The 26878-nt window shown below is 43.0% G+C and overlaps 1 protein-coding gene across 1 annotated transcript in view; it reads left to right on the plus strand.

Moving 5' to 3' along the window:
• Positions 1-26878, plus strand: part of LOC144504902 (WD repeat-containing protein 64-like) — a 139768-nt gene that overhangs the window by 27165 nt on the left and 85725 nt on the right. The window contains exons 5-6 of the mRNA XM_078230650.1: positions 18578-18795; positions 22207-22347. Of these exons, the coding sequence (XP_078086776.1) occupies positions 18578-18795; positions 22207-22347 (359 nt within the window). The remainder of the gene's footprint in view (positions 1-18577; positions 18796-22206; positions 22348-26878) is intronic.

Genomic DNA, 26878 nt, shown 5'->3' on the forward strand with positions numbered 1-26878 from the left:
AGGAGTTGGGACGTCTTGTTGAAGTTGTACAAGACATTGGTAAGGCCACACTTGGACTATTGTGTACAGTTCTGGTCACCCTATTATAGAAAGAATATTATTAAACTAGAAAGAGTGCAGAAAAGATTTACTCGGATGCTACCGGCACTTGATGGTTTGAGTTATAAGGAGCGGCTGGATAGACTGGAACCTTTTTCATGGCTCACAAATTTGAAACAAATTTGAGTTTTTTGAAGGGGTGACCAAGAAGGTAGATGAGGGGAGTGCAGTTGATATTGTCTACATGGACTTTAGCAAGGCCTTTGACAAGGTACCACATGGTAGGTTGTTGCATGAGGTTAAATCTCACACGATCCAGGGTGAGGTAGCCAAATGGATACAAAATTAACTTGATGACAGAAGACAGAGGGTGGTTGTAGAGGGTTGTTTTTCAAACTGGAGCCCTGTGATTAGCGGTGTGCCTCAGGGATTGTTGTTGGGTCCACTGTTATTTGTCATTTATATTAATGATTTGGATGAGAATTTAGTAGGTATGGTTAGTAAGTTTGCAGATGACACCAAGATTGGTAGCATAGTGGACAGTGAAGAAGGTTATCTCAGATTGCAACGGGACCTTGATAATTGGGCCAGTGGGCTGATGAATGGCAGATGGAGTTGAATTTAAATAAATGTGAGGTAGATCAAACCAGGGCAGGACTTACTTAGTTAATGATAGGGCGTTGGAGAGAGTTATAGAACAAAGAGATCTAACGGCACATGTTCACAGCTCATTGGAAGTAGAGTCACAGGTGGACAGGCTGATGAAGAAGGCATTCAGCATGCTTGGTTTCATCGGTCAGAACATTGAATACAGGAGTTGGAACGTCTTGTTGAAGTTGTACAAGACATTGGTAAGGCCACACTTGGAATACTGTGTGCAATTCTGGTCACCCTATTATAGAAAGGATATTATTAAACTAGAAAGAGTGCAGAAAAGATTTACTAGGATGCTACTGGGGCTTGATGGTTTGAGTTATAAAGAGAGGCTGGATAGACTGGGACTCTTTTCCCTGGAGCGTAGGAGACTTAGGGATGAACTTATAGAGGTCTATAAAGTAATGAGGGGCATAGATCAGCTAGATAGTCAACATCTTTTCCCAAAGGTAGGGGAGTCTAAAACTGGAGGGCATAGGTTTAAGGTGAGAGGGGAGAGATACAAAAGGGTCCAGAGGGGCAATTTTTTCACACAGAGGGTGGTGAGTGTCTGGAACAAGCTGCCAGAGGTAGTAGTCGAGGCGGGTGCAATTTTGTCTTTTAAAAAACATTTAGACAGTTACGTGGGTAAGATGGGTATAGAGGGATATGGGCCAAATGCGGGTAATTGGGGCTAGCTTATTGGTAAAAACTGGGCGGCATGGACAAATTGGGCTGAAGGGCCTGTTTGTGCTGTAGACCTCTATGACTCTATCCTCAATGGGAGCTTTGCTAGTGCTCTTGGGGAGCGTTTAAAACAGATAGCGAGGTGGATTAGAACCTCAGAGGACACTCAGGTTGGAGGGAAGCAGAATTAGTAATAGGAAATAGAGAAATGGTAAGCAAAATCAGAAGTCAAAGCATCAAAGGGGATTAGAATGCAGAATAATGTTAAAAAGACACAGTTAAAGGCACCTATCTGAATGCATGCAGCATTTACAATGAGGTAGGTGATTTGAAGGCAGATTCAGAGGTAAATGGGTATGATTTAATTTCCTTTACAGAGACATGATTGCAGGGTGACTTAGACTGAGAACTGAGTATTCAAGGATACTTGCTGTTTCGGGAGGATGGGCAAAAAGGAAAAGCAGGTTGGATAGCTCTATTAATAAGGGATGAGATCAGTACATCAGTGAGAGAGAATCTTAGATCAATGGATCAAAGTGTAGAATTAGTTTGGGTGGAGCTCAGAAATAGCAAGGGGCAGCAAACACTGATTGGAGTCTTTTATAGGCCACCAATCTATAGTGGTAATGTTGGGTACAGCATAAATCAAGAAAATGAAGCTGCATGTAACATGAGTAATATAGTAATAATGGGCACATTTAATTTGCATTTGGACTGGGTAAACCTAACTAGCACATGCTGTGGTGGCTGGACTCCTGGAATGTACACAAGGTGTGATTTGGGAGCAGTATATTGAGACCTAACTGGGATTGGGTTATTTTAGATTCAATATTATGTAATGGAGTATAGGGAAATGGCAGAGAAACAAAACAATTACTTCGGGTGGGATTTTCCGGCCACGCTCACCCAAAAACTAGAAAACTCCCAAGGTCAATGGACCTTTGCATTGTGCACCCCACCCCCCCCCGCCTCCCGCCGCGCCCCCCCCCCCCCTCCACGGATGGGATGGGAAAATTCCCCCCTTTGTGTCAGTATTCGCAGAGGAAGATACAGTAAATCGCCCAGATATACCTGGGAATCAAAGGGTTGGTTAAAATGGGGAACTGAAACGAATTGGTATTAATAAAGAGGTGGTATATGAAAAATGTGCCTGCAGGAGGTGGCTATAGAGATAGTAGGTGAATTGGTGGTTATCTTTCAAAATTGTGTGGAATCTGGGAAGGTTCCTGAAGACTGGAAAGTAGCAAATGTAACCCTATTATTTAAGAAGAGAGGGAGAGAGGAAACAGAGAACCACAGTTTGATGTCAGTAGTTAGGAAGATACTTTACCCTCGGATTTTCTGGCTTCCCCTTGGTGTGTTTCTCACAGCAGGAGTTGGCACGCCATTCTCTGGTGACAGGATTACCTAGTCCCGCCGCTGTCAATGGGATTTCCCATTGACTGCACCCCACGCCGTTGACGGGACAAGAAGATCCCACCAGTGTGAACAGCGGCCTCACAGTGCCAGGGTCCCAGGTTCGATTCCCGGCTTGGATCACACTCTGTGTGGAGTTTGCACCTTCTCCCCTGTACCTGCGTGGATTTCCTCCGCGTGCTCCGGTTTCCTCCCACGGTCCAAAGATGTGCGGGTTTGGTGCATTGGCCGTGCTAAATTGCCCCTTATTGTCAGGGTGACTAGCTAGGGTAAATGCATGGGATTATGGGGATAGGACCCTGGGTGGGATTGTGGTTGGTGCAGGCTCAATGGGCTGAATGCTCTCCTTCTGCACTGTAGGATTCTATCTATCTATTCTATCTATCTAGCTGGAAAACTCCATCCATAATCAGTTATAAAGAACATGATAACTGAACACTTAAAAAAATGATGTGATTGGATGGAGTCAACATGGATTATGAAAGGGAAATCATGTTTGACAAAGCTGTTGGAGATTTTTGAGGATGTTACTTATAGCATAGATAAAGGAGGACCAGTGGCTGTGGTGTATTTAGATTTTCAAAAGGCATTTGAGAATGTCACACAGGAATATAGTAAACAAAATTAGAGCACATGGGATTGGGGGTTTTATAGTGATAGGGATTGATTGCCTCTCATCCTCTCTTGAAATCACCTGTCAGACTAAGTTTATCTGCCCTAAAATCTCTCTGTGCAAAATTTGTTTTCAAACACTCTGGTGAAGGCTGTTGGGACATTTTATGAAGTTAAAGGTGCTATACAAGTACAAGCTGTTGTTGGATTAATTAGCACAGTGCTCAGGTCAGACTGGAAAGAAGACAATCAAGGATTGGAATCAGTGCCTTGGAGAGTCATGGGCTGGAATTCTCCAGCCATTCACGCCCTGCCGCCTCCGCCAGAGGGGACGGAGAATTTGGTGCTCAGCCAAATCTCCAATCACTGCAACGGGGTGGGAGAATCCCACCCATGAAGACAACTTAATATTGAAGGTGTGAATTACAATGGAAGGTTGGGGGAATCAGCCTGAAAAAGAGATGCCTGATTCATGCTTGTAAAGAGATACACAAAATGTTTAAGATTATAGAAAAGGCGAATCCAGTATATCAAGAGAGGGATTTCCCAGCCCCTCCAACCATAGCCGACCCCTTGTGGCTAGCTATGCAAAAACCCATAGACTTCGGCGAAGCTGGAAAATTCCCGCCAGCAGCCATACTCATCGCTTCTGGCATGGGAAATCCCATTGCCGGGGGTGGAGTGCGGGTGCGGAAAATCCTGGCCAAAGAGTGGACACAGGTTTAATCCAGATTATGGGACGAGTACTCGAAGTAGTTCACACTCGTAAATGCTAAATTTAGAACTCATGGAGTCATAGAGGTTTACAGCATGAAAACAGGCCCTTCGGCCCAACTTGTCCTTGCCACCCCTTTGTTTTTAACCACTAAGCTCGTCCCAATTACTCGCGTTTGGCCCATATCCCTCGATACCCATTTTACTCATGTAACTGTCTAAATGCTTTTTAAAAAACAAAATTGTACCCGCCTCTACTACTATCTCTGGCAGCTTGTTCCACACACTCGCCACCCTCTGTGTGAAATAATTGACCCTCTGTACCCTGTTGTATCTCTGCCCTCTCACCTTAAACCTGTGCCCTCTAGTTTTAGACTCCCCTACCTCTGGAAAAAGATGTTGACTATCTGAAATGACTGATATCAGAAAGTTCTTCTCTCAGAGAATTAATAGTTAAAGCCTATCCTTTGAGGTGTGGCAAATGACTCTTGTCAACTTCAGTGGAAGGAATATTGAGATTGGGTCTGACAATTTGCCAACAGCTGCTTTCATTATTATTCATGCAATGGTCATTACCTCATCTGTGAAGTTTGGATGGCATTTTATAATTCTTCTCTGTTGGGGCCGGTTTGTAACTAATTTGATTACCATTCTTTGCAAATCGCATTATTCTGCATGGCTGTGATTTCAACATTGCAGCCAGAGGAATGCAATAATTGTCCGGAAGGTGTATGAGAGATTCTAAGCTAACTGAGACGAAACAATACTGCCTTTTCTTTGCTTAGTGGTGCTAAAATTTATTTCCCCAGCCAAACATATTTTTGTTTTAAAAATCTTCCGTCTTTATTAAAAATATGAATCATTTTGTTCTCAATGACAGCTCTGAAGATATGGTTTTGTACTAAAAATGTTGAAAGCCTGGATCTTACGACTTAATTTTCTCTGTGGTCCAACAGTATTTGGATTAACTTTTTTAAAATCACTTCAAGCATTCACAATTCCTTTGAATTATATTCTCAGCACACTGCACAGCACCTCAGGTAACATTCCGGCAACAACACTTTAACCAGAGTGCTTAAAATAACTGCTCACTGGAATCTGAACCCCGGGTTTAATCATTTCAGTGTCAGAATCCATTAATTCCCTATCCTGGCTTTGGCAGCATTTCCTGGATCCCTCACTTCTCTCCCTATGTTCTGTTAGCAGAACTTGCTTATGTAATTAGAAGTGCATTCAATTCTTACATCGACTGCAACATAGAAATAATTTTGTCAGAATGCCTCCACTTCTTTAGAGTCATATGTTGCTTACAAGCTAAAATTGTGGTCTATTTTAGGCCACAATTACTGGAAACCCCATCCGATTGTTGATTACATGGAATTTACTGCACGGGAATATTTGAACCTGTCAGTCCAAGCCACTTGAATGTCCACTCATCCGTACTTGTCTAACTCTATCTGCATAACCCTCTATTCCCCTCTCCTTTAAACGCTTATCAAGCTTCCCCTGAAATGCATCCACACCAACCACTTGTTCTAGTGAGCTCTACATTCTAGCCACACTCTGGGTAAAGAATTGTTTCATATTTCTCTGTTTAATTCCTTGCTGACTATCCGTATCGATGGTTTCTGGCTTTGCTCTGGCCCAGAAGTGGAGACATGGGCTGCACTTCTCTGGCCGTTCATGCCCGGCCATCGGAGATTCGGAGAATGGAGAATTGGACACACGGCCAAATCTCAGTTCACTGTGGCAGGACCGGAGAATCCCAGCTGCTGGCAAGGTTGGAGATTCCGGTCCATGTACTCTGAGAGTATTTTATATGGCACAGAATCCTTGAACAGAAGGCATACCCCCAGCTGGTAAAATTACTATGTGGCCTGGGCACCTGGTAAAATATGAGCAGCTGTGGGAAGAGGCCTTCAAATGACCATTAAGGGCCTCAGCTGGTCCACTAGTGAGTCTCCCCCACTGCAGGCGAAGTTCCAGCAGCAGTGGGTAGATGATAGGCACACACTGCTGCCACGGGGCCCAATTTTACATCCCTTCTCCGCTTGCCAAACAACTACTGGAAGGGCTTAAAATTCCACGCTCCGTGCTGTCTACTTTATCAGAACCTTTATGAGGACACCTCTCAACTTCTCCTTTTCACGAGAAACGAGACCCAACCAGGCCATCCTTTCCTGATATCCATAACCTCACAGTTCTGGTATCATCCTTTTAAATCATTTTTATATCCTCTCCAGTACCATTATATCCTTTTCACAATATCTCAACAAGACCTGCATAGATTGCTCCAAGTGTGATTCAGCTCAGTTTGATACAAGCTTAGCATCGCCTCTCTACTTTTCAATTGTATCCCTCTGGAAACAAACCCAGCAGTTGGTCTGTTTTTTATTACAGACATCTTGAACTACATCACAAGTATGAATAATCTAAGAATCTGTATTCCCAGATCATTTTGCTCCGTTCCCCTATTTAGATTCTTATTTTCTGAATAATATGTGACCTCTGTTGTAATGAAATATTAAAATGTAATAGCTCACACTTTACTATTTACTATGCCTATTCTACAAGTAAGGCCATGAGACATAGGAGCAGAGGTAAGCCATTGGGCCCATTGAGTCTGCTCCACCATTCAATGAGATTATGACTGAACTGATATGATAATCCTCAACTCCACTTTTCCGTCTTATCCCCATAACCCTGATTCCCTTACTGATTAAAAATCTGTCTATCTCAACCTTGAACGTACTTAATAACATCGCTTCTACAGCTCTCTACAATAAAGAATTCCATAGATTCACTACCCTCTAAGAGAAGAAATTCTTCCTGATCTCTGTCTTAAAGGGGCGACCCCTTTCTCAGAGGTTATGCCCTCTGTCATGGACTCTCCCACAAAGGAAACAACCTCTCAGCATCTACCTTGTCAAGCCACCTGAGAATCCAAAACCAAAAGAGAAAATGCTGGAAAATCTCAGCAGGTCTGGCAGCATCTGTAAGGAGAGAAAAGAACTGATGCTTTGAGTCCAGACGACTCTTTGTCAAAGTTTTGCCGAGCTTTGACAAAGGGTCATCTGGATTCGAAATGTCAGCTCTTTTCTCTCCTTACAGATGCTGCCAGACCTGCTGAGATTTTCCAGCATTTTCTCTTTTGGTTTCAGATTCCAGCATCCGCAGTAATTTGCTTTTATCCAGTGAGAATCCAATATGTCTCAATAAGGTTGCCTCTCATTCTTCTAAACACCAATAAAGCACACGCCCAACCTATTCAACGTCTCCTCATAAGAAAACCCCTTCCAACCCGGAATCAACCTTGTGAACCTTCTCTGGATTGCCTCCAATTCCAGTATATCTTTTCTTAGATAAGGAGACCAAAGCTGTTTACAGTATTCCAGGTGTGGTCTAGTATAGCATAGTTTTAGCAAGACTGAACTATTTTTATACACGTTTTCCAATGAAATAAAGGCCAATATTCAATTTGCCTTCGCTATGACCCGCTGAACTTACATGTTAGGTTTTTGTGATTTATGCAAGAGGACCTCCCCCTATTCCTCTGTGCTGAAATTTTCTGCAGTCTTTCTCCATTTAAATAATATTCAGCTCCTTTATTCTTCCCAGCAAAGTGCATAACTTCACATTTTCCTACATTACATTACATCTGCCAAGTTTTTCCCCTTCACTGAACCTGTCTATATCCCTCTGAAGACTCTTTATGTGATCCTCACCACTTGCCTTCCCACCTATTTTTGTGTCATCCATGAACTTGGTAATAGTACATTCATTTCCCTCATCATCATTAAGATATATTGTAAATAATTGTGGTCTCAGCACTAATCCCTGTGGCACTCCACTAGTTGCAGGTTGCCATCCTGAAAATGCCACTATTATCCCAACTCTTCAGGATGGATTTTCATTTTTGGCGTGCAGGAAAGCCGGTGGGGGCGGAGAATTCAACAGGAGTCCCCAAACTGTTTTAACACGGCGGGATATCCCATTGACATTATTCCCACTGCTGCCACCCACCCCCTCCCTGCCCCACCCACTGCTAAAGATGTAATGAGGTTCATGCCATGAAAGATTGAGAATCTTATTACCGTACATTTAAATATCATTAGTGGGCTTCCCTGCAGTATTATAATCTCACACAAGTATTCTTACGACCCATCACCACCCCAGCTGGCATGATAGCATGTCAGCGGAGTTTACTACAGGTCTGGATCAACAGGGATCTGGCGAACGGTTCCCACCAGGACGCACAGATGTTAACAACCTTTGGGGGTAGAGGGCCATGTCCAGACAGTACAGGGGGCAGTGCTGGGTGGGCTTCCATTAGGGAGGCTTGAGGTTGTGGGGTGGGATGTCTTCCCTTTAAAAAGGGTGACCCAATTTCATTTACAGCCCGTCCCACTAGTATGACATCATGGGTCCCAACACTTCCAATTTTTAAAAATATTGCTTGAAAATTTGGCAGGAAAAACACTCCACTTTTCCAGCTGAGACAACACCTCGGCAAAAAAAATCATAACATTCTGCCCTCTGTCTTCTATTAGTTAGCCATTTCTCTAGCCATGCTGATACACTCCCACTATTTTATTTATGTCTTCCTGTAATTTGTTGTTGCCCTCCAAAAGATTGACTATTCTTGCAGATTTGATGTTATCCACAATTTTAAAAATTGCATTTGTAATTTCAAAGCCTAAACCATAATTGTGAACAATAGTCGTGCCTGCAAGATCCTTGTGGGACACTTTCCACCTTCTGCCACTCTGAATAGCTATCCTTTATCCCTACTCTCTGCTTTCTCTCTTGCTTTCCATTCTGCTCTTTGCCCCATGACACTGCCTGCACTGCTGTATTCATCAGTCTATTATATATTATCAAAGGCCTTTTGGAAATGTAGATATATGAAATCTATTGTGTTACCCTTGTCTATTCTCTGTTGCTTCCTTGAAAACTCCAGTGAGATTGTTCAAACATGACTTCCTCTTTTGACCATCATATATTTGGTTTCTAAATCTTTTTCTATTTTCTTCCTTTCATAGAATAGAATCATAGATTCCCTACAGTGCAGAATCCCACCCAGGCCCTCTACTTGCCCTTGACTCCACGTATTTACCCTGCCAGTCCCCCTGACACTGTGGGGCAATTTACCACGTCCAATCAACCTAACCTGCACATCTTTGGACTGTGGGAGGAAACCGGAGCATCCGGAGGAAACCCACGCAGACACGGGGAGAACGTGCAAACTCCACACAGACAGTCACCCGAGGCCGGAATTGAACTCGAGTCCTTGGCGCTGTGAGGCAGCAGTGCTAACCGCCGTGCCACCGTGTCGCCCCTTATCAGGGGTTCCATTACTTTACCTACTACTGATGTTGAACTGACTGATTGACAGTTCCCTGAACATGCAAATACTTTAAATAGAAATTTGGGTTTTTCTTAGATATTTGGTTGGCAATCAGTTTGATTTTTCAATGCAGTTTACAATTTGTTTTACAGATGAAGCTTCAGGCACATACTGACATTGGTGTGAGTATCATATCTTTCCACTTACATGAACAAAGGCTGCCATATGTGTGCAGCCCAGCAGCTATAACAAGTTGCAACTGGCTTTAAGCAGGTCAGGGTAGGGCCTCCCTTCCTCACTGAGAGGAAGACCCGACCTCGAGAGCTGCCGCCTAACCTAATTTGCCGGCAGCTCTTGCAGTCCCAACAGTGGCAGAAATCAGTGATGGGATTTCCGGGGGCTGCAGGGAGGTCCACGGAAAATATCATTGGATCCCAGATTAAGATCAGTCCGGTGCTTTTTTTGAAGGCCAGGTTGGGAGGAAGAATGGGATGGTGGGGATAACATTTACACGGGGTGGGCAGGAGTTGCAAAGGGCTACCCCAAAAGATACATCCCGCCCCCTTAAGAACAAAGAAAATTACAGCACAGGAACAGGCCCTTCGGCCCTCCAAGCCTGCACCGACCATGCTGCCCGACTCAACTAAAACTCCCTACCCTTCCGGGGACCATATCCCTCTATTCCCATCCTATTCATGTATTTGTCAAGACGCCCTTTAAAAGTCACTATTATATCTGCTTCCACTACCTCCCACGGCAGCGAGTTCCAGGCATCCACCACCCTCTGTATAAAACACCTGCCTCGTATACCTCCTTTAAACCTTGCCCCTCGCACCTTAAACCTATGCTCCCTAGTGATTGCCTCTTCCTGCATTTTCCTGGAAGGTTAAAACCTATAGTTGGAAGATGGTGTTTGTATGCGTGGGGTATGGTTAAGTTCCAAGTGTGTTTCTACTGTGCTTAAACAGGGCTACGGTGTGAAGAATAAATATACCAGCAGTGGTTGCTTAGCAACTGGGGCTTTGTAAGGTAGAGAAGCTTTTAATTTTTAGCTTTTGCTGAATTTGTGGGCAGTTGGAGATAGGTAGGGAGAAAGAAGACAGCTCTCACAGCTTTGCTAGAAGCAGTTGGTTTAGAAGGCAAGAGAGGGACTATCTTTCTCAGCTTTGCTGGAAGAAATGTCATACATTAGTGTAATGGTTAAGAAAACAAATGTGGGGATTGGAAGAGCAGCTAGTTAAGGAAACTAGAGAAATTAGTAGAAATTTCCAAGAAGCCTGAGGTTAAAGAACATATTAGAACAGAGCACTTTTCATAAAGCCAGACAGAGCTGAGAAGAAGGCTGAGACATCAAAAAGCTCCATAAAGTGATTTTCAAGTTTGTGAGGTTTTACTACAGATTGTGAAATGTGAGTTGGAATAACCCCACTCCCACCGATTTGCCTCCAAGGGCCCCAATAAGCCCTTCCCCCCTCTGCCTCCCTCTGCCCCCTCTGCCCCACCCCACAGGCACTGGATGCAACCTTCCTAAAACCGCATGGTGTTGGAATGGGCAAGAAAAGAAGCTGTGTGAAACTCGCCAGCTTCACAGCCACCCTTTCCTTTCTTGAATTAACAGCAGTTTCAGAGAGCTGGTGAAGATCACACAGCCAGCTGGAGGGGCAGGACCTAAACACGCTGACACATCGGGAACCTGAGATCGGTGCTGCAATCTCAAAATTCAGTTTAAGGCCCCCCCCCATCCCCCGCAACGGATATCAGGAATGCCCCAAGGACTTGGGCTCACCGCCCACGGACTTGGCGATCCCCCAGCGGATAAGGGGCACACCACCCAATCCCCACATGAAGAAGGGACCCCCACGCCCGCATAGCCCCCTACAAAGGGAGCCCCTCCCATGCAGAAAGGGAAACCCCCAATTGAGGAGGGTAACCCACCTTGGCATTGCCCCTTGCAAGTGCCCCCTGACAGTGCCCAGTAACTAAATGTAAATTCATTAAAATATACAGAAATCAGGTTCACACCCTTTCTGCTTCTCAGACATATCTCGGCAGCTATAAATCCCGTTTTTGACCGATTGCAAGACTTGGCAGCCATTACGGGATTTGCGGCTAACAGGGCAGTTAGAAACATAGAAAAACTACAGCACAAAGCAGGCCCTTTGGCCCCACAAGTTGTGCCAAACATATCCCTACCTTTTAGGCCTACCTATAACCCTCCATCCTATTAAGTCCCATGTACTCATCCAGGAGTCTCTTAAAAGACCCTATTGAGTTTGCCTCCCCCACCACTGACGGCAGCCAATTCCACTCACCCACCACCCTCTGTGTGAAAAACTTGCCCCTAACATTTCCCCTGTACCTACCCCCCAGCACCTTAAACCTGTGTCCTCTCGTAGCAGACATTTCCACCCTGGGAAAAAGCCTCTGAGAGTCCACCCGATCTATGCCTCTCAACATCTTATATACCTCTATTAGGTCTCCTCTCATCCTATGTCTCTCCAAGGAGAAAAGACCGAGCTCCCTCAGCCTATCCTCATAAGGCATACCACTCAATCCAGGCAACATCCTTGTAAATCTCCTCTGCACCCTTTCAATCTTTTCCACATCCTTCCTGTAATGAGGCAACCAGAACGGAGCACAGTACTCCAAGTGGGGTCTGACGAGGGTCTTATATAGTTAGATCATACCCATTGTGTGAGATTCCTGGGAAATCTCTAGATTAGATTTTCTTGCTAATTAATGAAAACTGAAATAATGTGACTGACTGTACACATCTTTAATTGCCTTGTTATACGGAGTCTTACTGGACCTTTTTTGTTCCTGCTTGTAAATCCATCTTGGGTAAAAGTAGCTGAGAGGTCATTTGAAGGTGATTGTGGTTTGGTTTTTCATTAACCGAGTGCTTTTGGTCCTGAAGGATTTTAAAGGGGCCAAATCATAAAAAAGAAAACTCCAACAGGAAACAGGCAGCTTGTTGTTTGACAACTAAAAGCTAAGTAAGTGCCTTTGCAGAATCTCTGAGGTACAAATGTGTTTAGAGCTGAGACAAAATAGCCGGGAACTAAGGCCATCATGTCTTCCTTGCTTTAGTCAGGCACTAACATCGAAATGCTTACAAACTATTAGGGATCCGAGTGGGCAGAGATCTCGAGAGACTGACTTGGCTTGTGAGGGCAGATGGGGTAAAGATTGGGTTCAGGTGGTCTCGATAGACTTTGTTGCAAACAGAATGTATAAGAAGGGATTCCTTGAGCACAGAGATTTGATTTGTTTTATTATTGTCACATGTATTAACATACAGTGAAAAGTATTCTTTCTTGCGCACTCTATAGACAAAGCATACTGTACATAGAGAAGAAAAGGAGAGTGTGCAGAATGTAGTGTTGCAGTCATAGCTAGGATGTAGAGAAAGACCAACTTAATACGAGGTAGGTCCATTCAAAAGTCTGATGGCAGCAGGGAAGAAGTTGTTCTTGAGTCGGTTGGTACGTGACCTCAGACTTTTGTATCCTTTTCCTGATGGAAGAAAATGGAAGAGAGAATGTCCAGGGTGTGTGATTGTGCTGGCTGTTTCTCCAAGGGAGCAGGAAGTGTAGACAGTGTCAATGCATGGGAGGCTGGTTTGAATGATGGACTGGGCATTGTTCACGACCCTTTGTAGTTTCTCACTGTTTTGGGAAGAGCTGGAGCCTTACCAAGCTGTGATACAAACAGAAAGAATATTTTCTATGGTGAATCTGTAAAGGTTGGTGAGAAATGTAGTGGACATGCCAAATTTCCTTAGTCTCCTGAGAAAGCAGAGGCGTTGATGGACTTTCTTAACTATAGCGTCGACATGGAGGGACCTGGACAGGTTGTTGGTGATCTAGACACATAGAAACCTGAAGCTCTCGACCATTTCTGCTTCATCCCCATTGATGTAGACAGGGGCATGTCCTCCACTATGCTTCCTGAAGTCGATGATTATTTCCTTCGTTTTGTTGCCATTGAGGGACAGATTATTGTTGTCGCACCAGTTTACCAAATTCTCTATCTCTTGCCTGTACTCTCATTATATTTTGAGATCCGACCCACTATGGTGGTGTCATTAGCAAACTTTAATATAGAGGTATTAAATGTTTCATTGACTGACGCAAAGATCCATGAAACATGATGAGGAGCAGCTCCATGATCTGTACTGTTGTGTCTGGAGATTACTGCTCAGACATTAGCATTTATCAAGTCTCACTTATCCTGAATAAAATATGACCACTGTCATTTTGAATTGCTTTTGGAATTTGAGAATAAAGGCTTGAATGGTAAATTGACTCTATTACTCCGAATTGGAACAATATGCAATTTCTATTTATGCACCTGAATCTTAATATTGAATGAAGAGCATTGATAGGAAGTGTGTGCAGATGTAAGATTTTATGTGTTATGTGTATAATTTAGTTTCCATATGTTGGTAGCACTATACTTGGAAATTAATACCAAACCCAGGTTCAGGTTGAGTTGGGTTAAGAGCAGAGTTGTAACAACTCATGGGGAGTGGTTCAGGACAAGGGGAATTGATATCAGATAAGTAGATTGACAATGCACAGTGCAGCAAAGGAGGTGATGGGAGAGGTTAAAGTTAGCTGTGATGAGATGGCAAGATTGAAGTTGTCTAATAATATGGAAAGGAGAGGTCACATGGAGGAATTGTTGAAGAGGTCAGGAGGGTTGTGCAAACAAAAAGCATCTATCTTTCTCTCTGTCTGTGAGAGTTAGTGAGAGACATGTTAGATAGCTTGAGGGACACCCCCTCCACATCAAGTATGGGGCAAGACAAGGAGGCAACCACCATGAATTACCACAGCTGGTACAAGGATGAAACCTTTGCCATTGGCAACATTCTACTCCATATGCCAATGGAGCTAACCAACCCCATCTGTGATGTAGGGAACAGTAAGAAGTTTAACAACACCAGGTTAAAGTCCAACAGGTTTATTTGGTAGCAAAAGCCACGCAAGCTTTCGGAGTAGGGAACGGGACAGTTAATGTTCCATTTAAGATTTAATTGCTGTACAGACCAGCTTTTTCAGTGCGCAGTTCCTTCAATTTTGTTTGGTGCAGTTTTGCACGGGCATTATATATTCTGGAACAAGCCACATGTGGTAGCTTCCAGACTGCTGCACTGTCATACATCTGCATAGTTTAGCGGGAACATGACAGCAAGTTTGCACGTGGCAAAGTTCCACAGAAAGCTTTGTGACGATAACCATTCCTCTAGAGATGTTGCTTGATGGATAAATATTGACCAGGACATGTAAGAACTCCCCACCACCGCTTCTTTGAATAGTGCTGTATCACCCATTTATGTCCAACTGAACAGGCAGATGTGGACTCAGTTTATGTTTCATCCCAACCTTCCGACTCCCATCTGAAAGCACTACTGCTGAACCAAGGCTGAGAAAAAATTTCAACTCATTGTGCAGCTTATTAGTAATCGTGTTATGGAACATTTTCTGAGTAGCTTGTTCAAAATTTGTTTTCTTTTCATAGAAAAATTTGTTTGCTTAATTTAGATGTAAATGACTATACTAAGTAGTAAAGAAAGAATAATTATTCTCTTCCATGAATTTTTGACAATGGTTGTTTGTAGAGATGCTATTCATTTATTCATTTTCATGTAGGATATTTCCCAAGTGACTGGCTGTGATTACCTTGGCCAGTTAAAAAGAATTGTGATTGTTACTGAGACAAGTATTGTTATCTGGGATCATAAACCAAAGACTAAAAATCAGGTAAACTTCCTTGTTTTGCCCTCTGAACGGAGTATAGAGTTCTTCATAGCAATCCTAGAAATGTAGCACACAAAGGTATGATTTAGCCCAATGTGCTTGTACAACTAACTAGTACTAACTGCATTCATTCTATCTGCCCGATCATATTTTCCTAATGTCTTTTTAGAATTGTCTTCTATGATGCTTATTGGATTTTCTTTTAAATTATGTTATAAACTCTGATCCAATGGTCACTAGTGGAAAAGCATTCTGGAATGGGGGGGGGGCGTTCAGTGTTTTCTCATACATGCGAAGAGTTACTGAACATAAAAAAAAGCTACCACTCGCTATCCCTGCCGCCCTCACCCCCTACCCACAATCTCACCTAGAAGTAGAAAGAGGAAAAAATTTTTTTTTTTGCATTTAGTGGGAGCATTGTATTAAGATAGAGTAAATTGATCATATGCACTTTAGAATTCACTCCAAATAAATAGTGGTACGTTGATATTAATGGAGGTTGGAGTCATACAAGCAAAAGCACAGTTTGTAGTGGACCCATCTTCACTCAACTGGTAACAATTGGCCTTGGAGGGGCAGAGATTGTTCGCGGTTTCAGGAAATTTGAAAGAAAGGGAGACTGGCTGTGGTACATTTTGTTCAGCAGAAAGAAAGAAATATTTTACTGATTTGGTGCCTTTTGCGTTAAGTCTGTTTTGCTGCATCCTCCCATGAAAGCGGCATACAATTAGATACCACTTAGGGAACGCCTGACTAGTTCCTCAGAAATTCTAATTGTGGGTGAGGGGTTGGGAGTGTGGAGCTGCCCGAACAGCTGCTGGTGGTCTGACTCTATGAGAAACGTGTCTGCAAGTTGTGAACAGAATGCTAAAGGAAAACAGTTTTACAGAAATCTTCCCTCAAAATCTTTAAGAACTCCCAACCTTTGTCTGCTTCAGATGGTCTTGGTAACCAATGCATCTTAGAAAACTCAGCCAATTACCTATAGTATTTTAGGAGTTTAAATCCAGGAAAGCTTCAGTTACCATGGCACTTATCTGACATCTGCAGATCAGGCTAGTGAAATCTCAGTGGACTTCACGAGGAAACCTGGGAGTATGTTACTATAGGAAATATGACTTTTATCCCAATTTCTTGGTTAAAAAAAAATGTTTACCCTCTTTATAGTGTGTTATTGCACATAAAATAACAAGCAAATGCATCCTCAGTTTATTTTTGGCAAAAGGAGAAAGCATTAACAGGAAAATTACCAGTGATGTGAAAGACTGAAGAGATCCAGAGGTCTCGGTGCATAAATATCTAAAAATAGGATTGCAAGTACAAAAGGCCACTGAAAGGACAAATGAATATTTTTTTATACACAAGCGTGAAAAATACAAGCGCGAAAAGGAGACAATGAATATTTACTCGGCATTGCAGTATAGACAGGAATTAATATCCATGCAAGATTGCATTCTAGATTCACTAAAATACAAGGGATAAGGAGACATATTTATGATGAGACTTGGCAAATCACGTTTACTGGAGCAGCAAAGGTTAAGAAAGAATCTAAAAAACCTAAAACATTTGAAATGATAAATAGTGAAAGATTATTTCCACTGATTGATGAATCTGTAGCAAGTGGGAATAAGCATGGAACAAACAAGGGAAGCATTATAGTGAGGTAATTAGATTTTTCATTGTCATTTTATTAGAATATAGAATGCATTTCCACAAGTGACTATTGAAGTTATGTCAGTTACAGTATTTAAGAGGCAATTAGATTAGAGGCAATTGAAAATAATATTAATTGGTGCAGGAAATAGAATGGAAATATGAATTGCAGTAGTTACTTCCATTGTAAAGTCAACACTACAATAGATATGGGGTCAGATCTTTGCTACCGAGGTAGTGGAGAAATTTCAGGGACAGCAGAGTGTCAAAGCATGCGCGTTAAAAGGCCTAACTTTGTCCCATTCTGGCACTCGTTCCTCACAACCCATAACCCCGACATCCATTGCTCATCCCAAACCAATGGTCCCCATCCCTCTATGCCATCTCATAGCCCTCACCCACCCCAATGGTCCCTTATGGCCCCCTATGATAACTTAATATCAACCCACGCCAACTCCGCCCCCCCCGCCCCCTGACCCATCCAACATCCTTGGCCCTTACACCCTTGATGCCAACTCGCCCAATATTCTACTTGCTCAGACCTAAGGAGCCGTGTGGAGATTAAATAAAATAAAGGTCTAAATATCTATTGCAACTTTGACCAAAATAAAAAGAAACACTCCTATTCATGAAAGCCCATTCAAAATATTTAAATATCCTCAGGTGCTTAATAATTTATAGAAATAAGCATATTTCTATTCAAAACCCCACATCAACTGATTTTTTAATAACTTCTTTGAGCTGTAAATCAAACTAAGAACTTAGGGCCCCATTGTTGGGATGCTTATAGCCTGTGGAAAGCAGCCAAGTGTTCTTCATCATAGAATCCCTACAGTGCAGAAGGAGGCCATTCGGCTCATCGAATCTACACCGAATCTGAAAGAACACTTTACCCAGGCGCAGCAACCTGTTCTATCCCCATAACCCTGACACATTTACCATGGCTAATCCACCTAACCTACACATCTTTGGGCACTAAGGGACAATTTAGCATGACCAATCCACCTAACCTGCACATCTTTGGAATGTGGGAGGAAACCGGAGCACCCAGAGAGGGGAGAACGTGCAAACTCCACACAGTGACCCAAGGCCGGAATTGAACCCGGGCCCCCGGCGCTGTGAGGCAGCAGTGCTAACCACTGTGCCGTACCATTCTTAATGGTAGCCCATTGGGAACTGTCAACAGACAGCTATTGTAACCATTAGAACATAGATTTTCCAACTCTCACTCACACAGGCAACCTGTTTTTGTTTATTTTTAAAGGAATGGGAATTAAAATAACTCCATATCAAGACACTTCTACATACCTTATTAGTCATTTATGAGACTTGATCAATACTGTCTTGGCCAGCCTCCCATTCCCTTATCACTATAAATCTTGTTTGTCTGAGACTGAGCTGCACGTGTCGCTATTCCACACCAAATACTGCTCCCTCGCTACCCCTGTCCTCTAGGACCTACTTTGTCTCCCAGTTCTCCATGGCTTTAGATTTAGAATCCTCATCCTTGTTTTTGAATCTGTTTCTTTCACATAATCACTTCTTCAAAACATTCATGATGATGTGCTGATGGCAATTGCCTTGTGCATTGGATTAAAGTAAATTAAATTTTAGCAGAGATGTTTGTCAAATGCCAAATTGTCCTTTTTCATCTTCACAAATATGCAAAGCATCTGAAGAGCTTTTAACTGGTCTTTGTGATTTTCAACAGACTAATTTTTTCACGATTAAACCTATGAAAAATATTATCCTTTGTATCTGCACGGTGATCCTGCCTGAGTATCAGGATGAAGATTGCATGCTGATTGGTGATGATGCTGGGTTTCTGAATCGAATACTTGTGGGAACTGATGACCTCAACTTCCAGAAATCCACAATGGAAAGTAATGCTTCGCAATCCCAGGCTTTGGATCCGCGCCTTCTCCGACGGTAAATTATCACATGTATTTAGATAGTTTTCGTTTGTCTTTGAAAAGTCAACTAGCTTCAAAAACTCTGAAAGAGCCAAATCATTTTTATTATATAGATTATAAATTGCCAGCTAAATGTTAACATACTGAGCTGTTAAATCAAGCAAATTGAACTCAGTTTGGTGAGAGAGGGCAAAAATGGATTGCCCTTCATAAGATTGCAAAATAATTACAGATGAGAAGGGTCATTCAACCCATATTAGTTCATCCATCCTGAAGCAGTTTACACTTTCCCTCCTCTTCTCCACTCTCCTCATATCCATTGGAAAATCTAGACGATACATAAATACATCTGGGGTTTTCACCGCCACCACACTGCTGGGAAGTAACATTGGGATAATGTTATTGGACTAGTAATCCAGAGGGCTTAGACTAACATAATTACCACTTCAGTAATTCTGCATCTGTGTCGAACAGGCCCCTGTCTTTGCCAGATACTAGGACCAAACCAGATATCTTAAAATGTTGAGTGAAAGAAGATAAGTGGCAATACATTTTTCTGGGCTTTGACTTTTACTACTTTTATTACTTTGTTTTATTACTTTTTACTTTTATTACTTTGTTTTATTACTTTTTATTACTTTGTTTTATTACTTTGCCTGACCTGGGCAAAGTCATTAAAGTCTGCAGTACACGTGGGGACCATGAAAATGTTACATACTGCCAGCCCAGCCATCCAATGTGTTGGTACTGTTCATTTTCATGCCTGTGGCTCCGGCAATATCAGAATCATTCATCAGTACTACTGCAAATCAATGGCCCACCACTAAGGTGCTTCAGAGAGACAATGGAGTAATCTGATAGAGGTCTTTAAGAATATGAAAGGATTTGATTGGATAGACATGGAGAAGATGCTCAAACATGCAAGGAAGACCACAAGTAGGGGCCATTAATTTAAGATGGTCACTAATGAATCCAATAGTTAATTCTGGAGAAATTACCCCTAGAGTCGTTAAAATGTGGAGTAGTTGAGGTGAATGGAATGGATGCATTTAAGGGGAAGCTTGGTAAACATATGAGGGGCAAGGAATAGAAGAATATATTTGTAGTGTTGTAGAGATGAAGATGGGTGAGCGGTAGCTTGTGTGGAACTTTAACACTGGCATGGAACTGGTGGGCCAAACATCCTGTTGCTGTTTGTGGGTTGTTTGCAATACTATGTAACCAGACAAGGAGATACGATGAGGGTTGACCAAAGGCTTGGTCAAAAAAGATGGGTTTTAAAGAGGGCCTTAAAGTAGGAGAAGGACATGGAGAGGTGGAGAAGTTCACAGAGGGAATGCCAGAGCATGGTTGACGGTTGAAGACATCCCTACCAATGGTGAGAGGTCAAAGGCCTTGGAGAGAGGAGAGGGGGGTGAGGGTGGGAGGAGGTTTACACATAAAGAGCTGTAGTTGGTGGAATGGGGCTATTAGTATGGCTGGAGGAAGCTATAAAGATAAGGAGGGCATGTCAGTCAAGGCCATGAAGGTATGAAAATTTTAAATTTGTGGCATCGGCCAATGGGGAGGGAGTGCAGTTCAGCATGGGGGTGGCGCATGAGAGTGATGGGTGAATTTGTTTAATCACCATTTCTGTCAGTCTCAGAAAATGTCTGGCTTCTGTCCATGATGCATTTTTTCTGAACTACTTGTTCAAAGTTTATTTATTTATTCGTCACAAGTAAGACTTACATTAACACTGCAATGAAGTTACTGTGAAGTTCCCCTAGTTACCACACTCCGGTGCCTGTTCAAGTCAATGCACCTAAGGGTGCTTATCTGGGAAGAAAATTAATGTTGATGCCTTCCTCTTTAAATCACATGTCCATTTATTAAGAGATTGCTTGAAAATTGAATCAATGGAGTTTTGAGCGTCAAAGGGACGGTGCCCACCTGATTTCACTCTTCCAGTTGCTAACTTTTCAGGTAAGAAACAGGGAAGCAGCAGTTCAAAATCAACCCCAGAACATAAACAGCAAATGTTTTGAAATAACATATTGAAGCTTTTTTTTCAAACCAGAGTATATCAATTTAGAATGATCAGCAAAAGAACCAGAGCGAAACCATTTTTTAAAAACACAGCACATGTCGCTGCCTGAGTGTTTGGTCGAGGCAGATTCAAACACGACTTTCAAAAGGGAATTGGATAATTACCCAAAGAGAAAATGTTTTTTATGACTATGAATAAAGGCAGTTGAATGGGATTAGCAATGTCCCTCTTGCAGAGAGCTGGCATGGACGTGAGGCTGAATGGCCTACTTCTGTACTGTTATCATTCCATGATTCTATGAGCTTACTTTCAATGGTTTTAGAGACATGGAAAATTTAGAAATTATGACACATGCAAAAATGACTTCCATTTATATAACGTGACTTCAGCACATCCCAAAGCACTTTAAAATAGCCAATGAAGCATTATTGATGTGTAGTCATCGTTGTAATGTCAGAAATGTCAGTCTCCACATAATGGCCTGAATTCTCCGATGTCAAACACTGCCAGTGCTGCCAGTGGGAATGGAGAATTCGGTGCTCAGTCAAATCTCCATTCACAGAAATGGGACTGGAGAATCCCAGCTGTGGACGAGGTCGGAGAATCCCAGCCGTGGACGAGGTTGGAGAATCCCACCCGTGGACGAGGTCGGAGAATTCCAGCTGACATAATTTCGCAAACGGTAATGTGATAATGACCAGATAATCTATTTTAGTCCTGTTGGTCAATGGATAAGTATTGGCTCAGACACCAGGGAATACTAACTATCCTGATCTTCTTCAAAACAGTGTCATGTGACCTTATCTATCCACCTGAGAGGGTAGGCGAAAACTTGGTTGAATGTTTTACCCAAAGAATGCCACCTCTGACTCAATTGCACTGGAATGTCAGCCTAGATTTGGCACTCAAGTTCACTGGAGTGGGTCTTGAATCCACAATCTTCTGTATAAGACCTATGCTCAAAGTAACTGCCTAATTAATGAGATAAAGAAAAGATCCATCATCAAAAAATTTGAAGAACAACCACTCTGCTAAAATACAGAGTATATTAGTGGGGCATAGTGGCACAGTGGTTAGCACTGCTGCCTCACAGCGCCAGGGACCCGGGTTCAATTCCTGGCTTGGGTCACTGTCTGTATGGAGTCTGCAGGTTCTCCTCGTGTCTGCGTGGGTTTCCTCCGGTGCTCCAGTTTCCTCCCACACTCGAAAGATGTATGGGTTAGGCTGATTGGCATTAGTAAATGACCCTAGTTTTGGGGGGATTGGCAGGGTAAATATCTGGGGTTCCAGGGAGAGGGTGGGATTGTTGGTAGTGCAGGCTCGATGGGCCGAATGGCTTCCTTCAGTATGTAGTGTCGGAATTCTATGATATCTTCTGTTATCATGTTTCTTTTTCAGCACTATTTTGCGTCGCAAACTGCACGATGGCTGGGTATTGAGAGTGAAGTACATTTCCCATTTGAACTGCTTTGCATGCTGTTCTCCAGACAGCGTACACTCTTTGGTCCTGGATGACATACGCAAGCTTGGAGACTGTCAGTGAGTTACACACAACTGTAAATTTGCTTGGTAGAAATATGTGGCCACACTTAATAGTCATGCATGTCAACTCTTTCAGAATTACGACGAGAAAGACATGCTTTTCTCAACAGAACTAAACCTGTCTCATGAGAGAACTCCGAAAACCTGGGGGTTTTCTGCAATCCATCCATCTTGGGAGATGGGGTCTACGTGCAGTGCCCTCTGTAGGAAGCTTGTCTTTCCTTTCATCAACATGTTCAACTCAACATGAGAAAGTTGGTCAGCACAGTCAGACCTCAGGGCTGGAAGTACAGCGCTGGAGTACTGCTCTCCTGGCTATAGACAAAGGCCAGAATTTCCCGACTATTCACGCCCCATTGCTGCAGGGACGGAGAACTTGGCGTTCAGTCAAATCTCCATTCGCTGCAGCGGGACCAAAAACTCCCGCCAGCGTGAACAAAAAGTCATCCCAGACTTGAAATGTCTGCTGAGATTATACCACTTCGCCTGCCCGAGGCTTGTAAGATCCTGCCGAGGCCAATGGAGAGTGCCACTCTGCGAGCCTCGCTTTCCCTGATTCTTGGGCGGGTGAGGTGTTAAAATTCCGGCCATTAGCTCTGTCCTCTCTCCACAGAGGCTGTCAGACCTGCTGAGAATTTCCAGTTGTTTTTGCCGGTTTGGGTACAGCATCTGAAGGCTATCTTGCTGTGCTGCCCGAAAGGTGCAGAGACTCAATAAAAGGACCTGACATGGTCGATATTTCCGGAATGCAAACTAGAAAGTTCTATTTACAAAACAGGTGCCACTGCTCAGAACGCAGGCATGAACTCCCACTGTCAAAATAATTTTGAACAGCTCTGACCTGGTTTAAAATCAATTCTTATAACTTTTGATCTTTTGTGGTTCTGTTAGCTTGATTGTGATAATGTAATCATTAAACTAAATTGTAGCATTTAGATCTTAAGAAGTGTGATCTTGGGCAGGAGAAAAGCTCAGTTGGGTGCAAGTTCATGTTGGACAATGTTTTCGGCATTATGTTTCACTTTAACTTTTACTAAAGTATCACTGAACAGTTTCTGACTTCAGATGTAGCTTTAAAACAGTCTTTTAAAAAATCACCCAAAATTAAAGGAATAATTTTCGGATTCCAGGAATTTAACTTGGCTGAGTTTTTGTCTAACACGTTGGCATTGTCCTCTCTAAAACACCTGGAAGCATTTGAAAAATTTGTGGAAACATTTAGATGTCCTGAGGTCATGAAAGGTGCTATATGAATTTAAATATTTTTGTATTATTTCCTAACTGTCCTGCAACAGCTTGAACTCTTCTTCGAAACAAAGATAAAGTTCTCAGAGCTCAGATGTGTAGCAATGTTCCGATAATGCGTCGGACTTTTAAAAGGCTTTCTGTAAAGTGTCTTAAAATACAGTACTGTTGTGTTTGTAGAGTTCTGCCCCATTAAAAAAAATAAGTAATTTGGTAATGATGTTTATAAACCAACCGTCAATCTATATTAGTTTATGTTTTGAAAAGAAAATTATGATTTTATGCTGTGTCTCTCAAAAAGGGGAGATCTTGTCAACAGTGTGTGTCACTTGAAGAGTGTCTCACTTCCGATCTCTTGCTTTTACCCATGAGATTACAATTCAAATTTAAAGCACTGGCAATGTACGCAGGGGACATGCACGATCACACAATCAGTGGTTAAACTCACCCTCAACTGATGCTGCTGCTATGGGCGGGCTATTAAACAGTCATTTGGTCAAACAGGAAGCTTGGCTAAAACCTGCCTGCCCAATTCCATTGCCACTAACATAAAGAATAATGACACAAATATGGTGCGTTTGTTCTTCAGAATTAAATTTTTCTTATAAATATTTCACTTTATTTTGGTTTCACTTTATTTATATGTGCATCATCATTCTAATGATGATCCATCATCCTCACGGTTGGCACACATTGATGGTTACAAGCACATTTCCTTTCCAGTGGAAGAAACAATGTTATGTTCCTTCCTTATTCATTCTTGTTGAATGTTCCTTTTAGCGCCCAGTGTGTTCACCATTCTGTGGGACATGGCTACACTTGCAGGCTCAGCAGGCCCTTCCATACATTGTGAAGGGCATTATCCGAGATTACTTTCAACAGGGGTAAATGAAATGGTGTAGGTGAACTCAAAGTCCCATAGGGGCTCTGCCAGCCAGCACCCTGAGATGGACACACATTTGGACAGTACTAACAACCCCCTTTTAGGCCCATCATTGACTAACTGTTCCTACCACCCACCCTCTGCCACACCTTGCCCTTCCCATTTTACACCCCCATGCCCCCAACCCTCCCCACGACTACTGATTGACCCTTGCCAGTCCTGAGCCTCCATTCAAGCTGCCATTAGCCTGCTCCCTTCACTTGTGCCATAGAGTTAAACAAGGAAAACCATTGACCTCAAACGCAACTGCACAAAGGCAACTGGTGCATGCCACCTTTAAACAAATGTGAACCGGGCGCCGCAAGACTCTCGGGTGTTGCTGACTTTATCGTAAAGGTAGGAAATAATGTTTAAAAATATTTCACATTGATGAGTATTCATGGCCTGCAAATGTATTGCGAGAATGAGCTTGGCGTGCCACAAACACACCCCTGACTTTATCCCTGTATCGCAACCCACCATCGGAAATTCGAGATTTTGCAACTGCTTAATTAAGCCATCCCCATGCCGCATTTCCTGCTCTTGTGTAATCCATAAAATCTCCCACTAATGGCGAAATTTTCCCAACTTTCCCTGTGGGTTTGGTGGTTGGCAGGCAGGGAGAATCTGGTGGGAGCCAAAAGTTTGGAAACCCATCAGCGTCAAATTACATTGCAATTCTCCCAGTGGCGGGTTAAACGCAGGTCCGTCTTCCCACTAGCAGGTGGCACGAATTCCACTTGCATTCATTTGCATCTCATGAATGCTCATTAAAACAGCTGCCTGCCAGTGTCCCATCAGGTCTTTCAATACTAGCGAGAAATCACATTGGTGTCAAACCCGACTGCTCAAGAGTGATGTGCATGAGGTGGCCCTCAGTTTGTCAGAGACTTTAAGGTGAGGGCAACAAATTTTTTCATGATGTGCTGTACACCACTCTGCCGGTTCCTGCCCTCCGTCTCCATGTTGAGCTGGTCTTCATGGACAGCACCGTGCTGCAGGACCTCTGAACTCTCCTGTGTCACCGTCTCGGTTAGGTACTGCACCTGGGGTTGGGGAGTGCAGGGGCCTCCTTCCCTGCCAGGGTCTTTCTGGACAGGGCTGTGCTGTGGGACTCATGTAGCCACCACAACAAAGGTCCAAAGTTTGACCATCAAAAGATCTATAAACCTCTGTTAGGTTTTAAGAGCCAATTCTGTTTTGCGTTCTATGATGGCATTTTGTATCCGAATATTATTTCAGATTGCCATGACATGAAAGGACAGTTTCATTTGCTCCACTGAACTTCAGAACAGATACAGATACATAGCATGGGCAAAATCTTCCGATATTTGTTCAGAGTGTCAGTTTCAGTACGAAAACCGGTGCATAGCTCTCCAGTTTTCTGCCCAGGTTCTCTGGCACTCTGTGCATAGAGAATCTGGGGGGTGCGTGGTTTTCGCTGTCACTCTGGCCGGGCAGGGCCTGATAGATCAGTGATGCTGGTTCCACAGAGATCTGGGTGCTATCTTTAAAGGGCGTCCCGATCTACGTCTGAAGTAAATACACCCCCCCCCCCCCACCCCTCCACAGACATGGGGGACCCCTGCACAAGCATCAGGGCACCCCTCTCCCCGCCCAACCACACACAGGGGGAATCCCACCATTGGGACTTCCCACAGGGCCTATCCTGGCATTGCCATGTTGGCATTGCCATGTTGGGGTGCTTGTGTCCCTCTCCCCTCAGGAGTTATACTTAACTTTGAGCCCCTGACGGGTTCCCCTTGACTGTTTAAAGTTGTTGAAAACCTATTGTCAATCTCGCCAACCTTATGTCATGTCAGTAAGGTATGAAAATTCAGTGAAGTAAGAACATATTGCAGGGAAGTCCCTTTAATTATATTTAGCTTTAATAAAATTTATTGAAATGAGGCTCCCGCCATTTCTGGTGAGGGACATGGAAAATCAGGAAACATGATCTCTCAGGTGAGAATCTCGTTTCCCCACTCTTGCGAGGTCCTGGACCTGTGTGGCCATTTACGCTGACAGCCAACGCAGACACAAAACCTTCCCATGTATTCACCAGGTAAGGTCAATGCCATTTGAATAATAACAACTTGCATTTTCATCGCACCTTTAACATGGTAAACAAAGGAGGGATTTTCAAACAAAATTTGTCACCGACCCACGTAAGGAAGCATTAGATCAGGTGACCAAAGCGTAATGCATGGATAAAGAGTCTTTAGGTCTTAAGGAGCATGTTCAAGAAGAAGGGAGTGATAGGAAGGTAGAGAGATTAGGGAAAGGAATTCTAAAACTTAGGCAACTGAAGACACAGTTGGTAATGGTGGAGTGACGAATATTGGAGAATCCCAAGAGATC

This window comes from Mustelus asterias, chromosome 15, assembly GCF_964213995.1.
Source record: "Mustelus asterias chromosome 15, sMusAst1.hap1.1, whole genome shotgun sequence".
NCBI classification, from domain to species: Eukaryota; Metazoa; Chordata; class Chondrichthyes; order Carcharhiniformes; family Triakidae; genus Mustelus; species Mustelus asterias.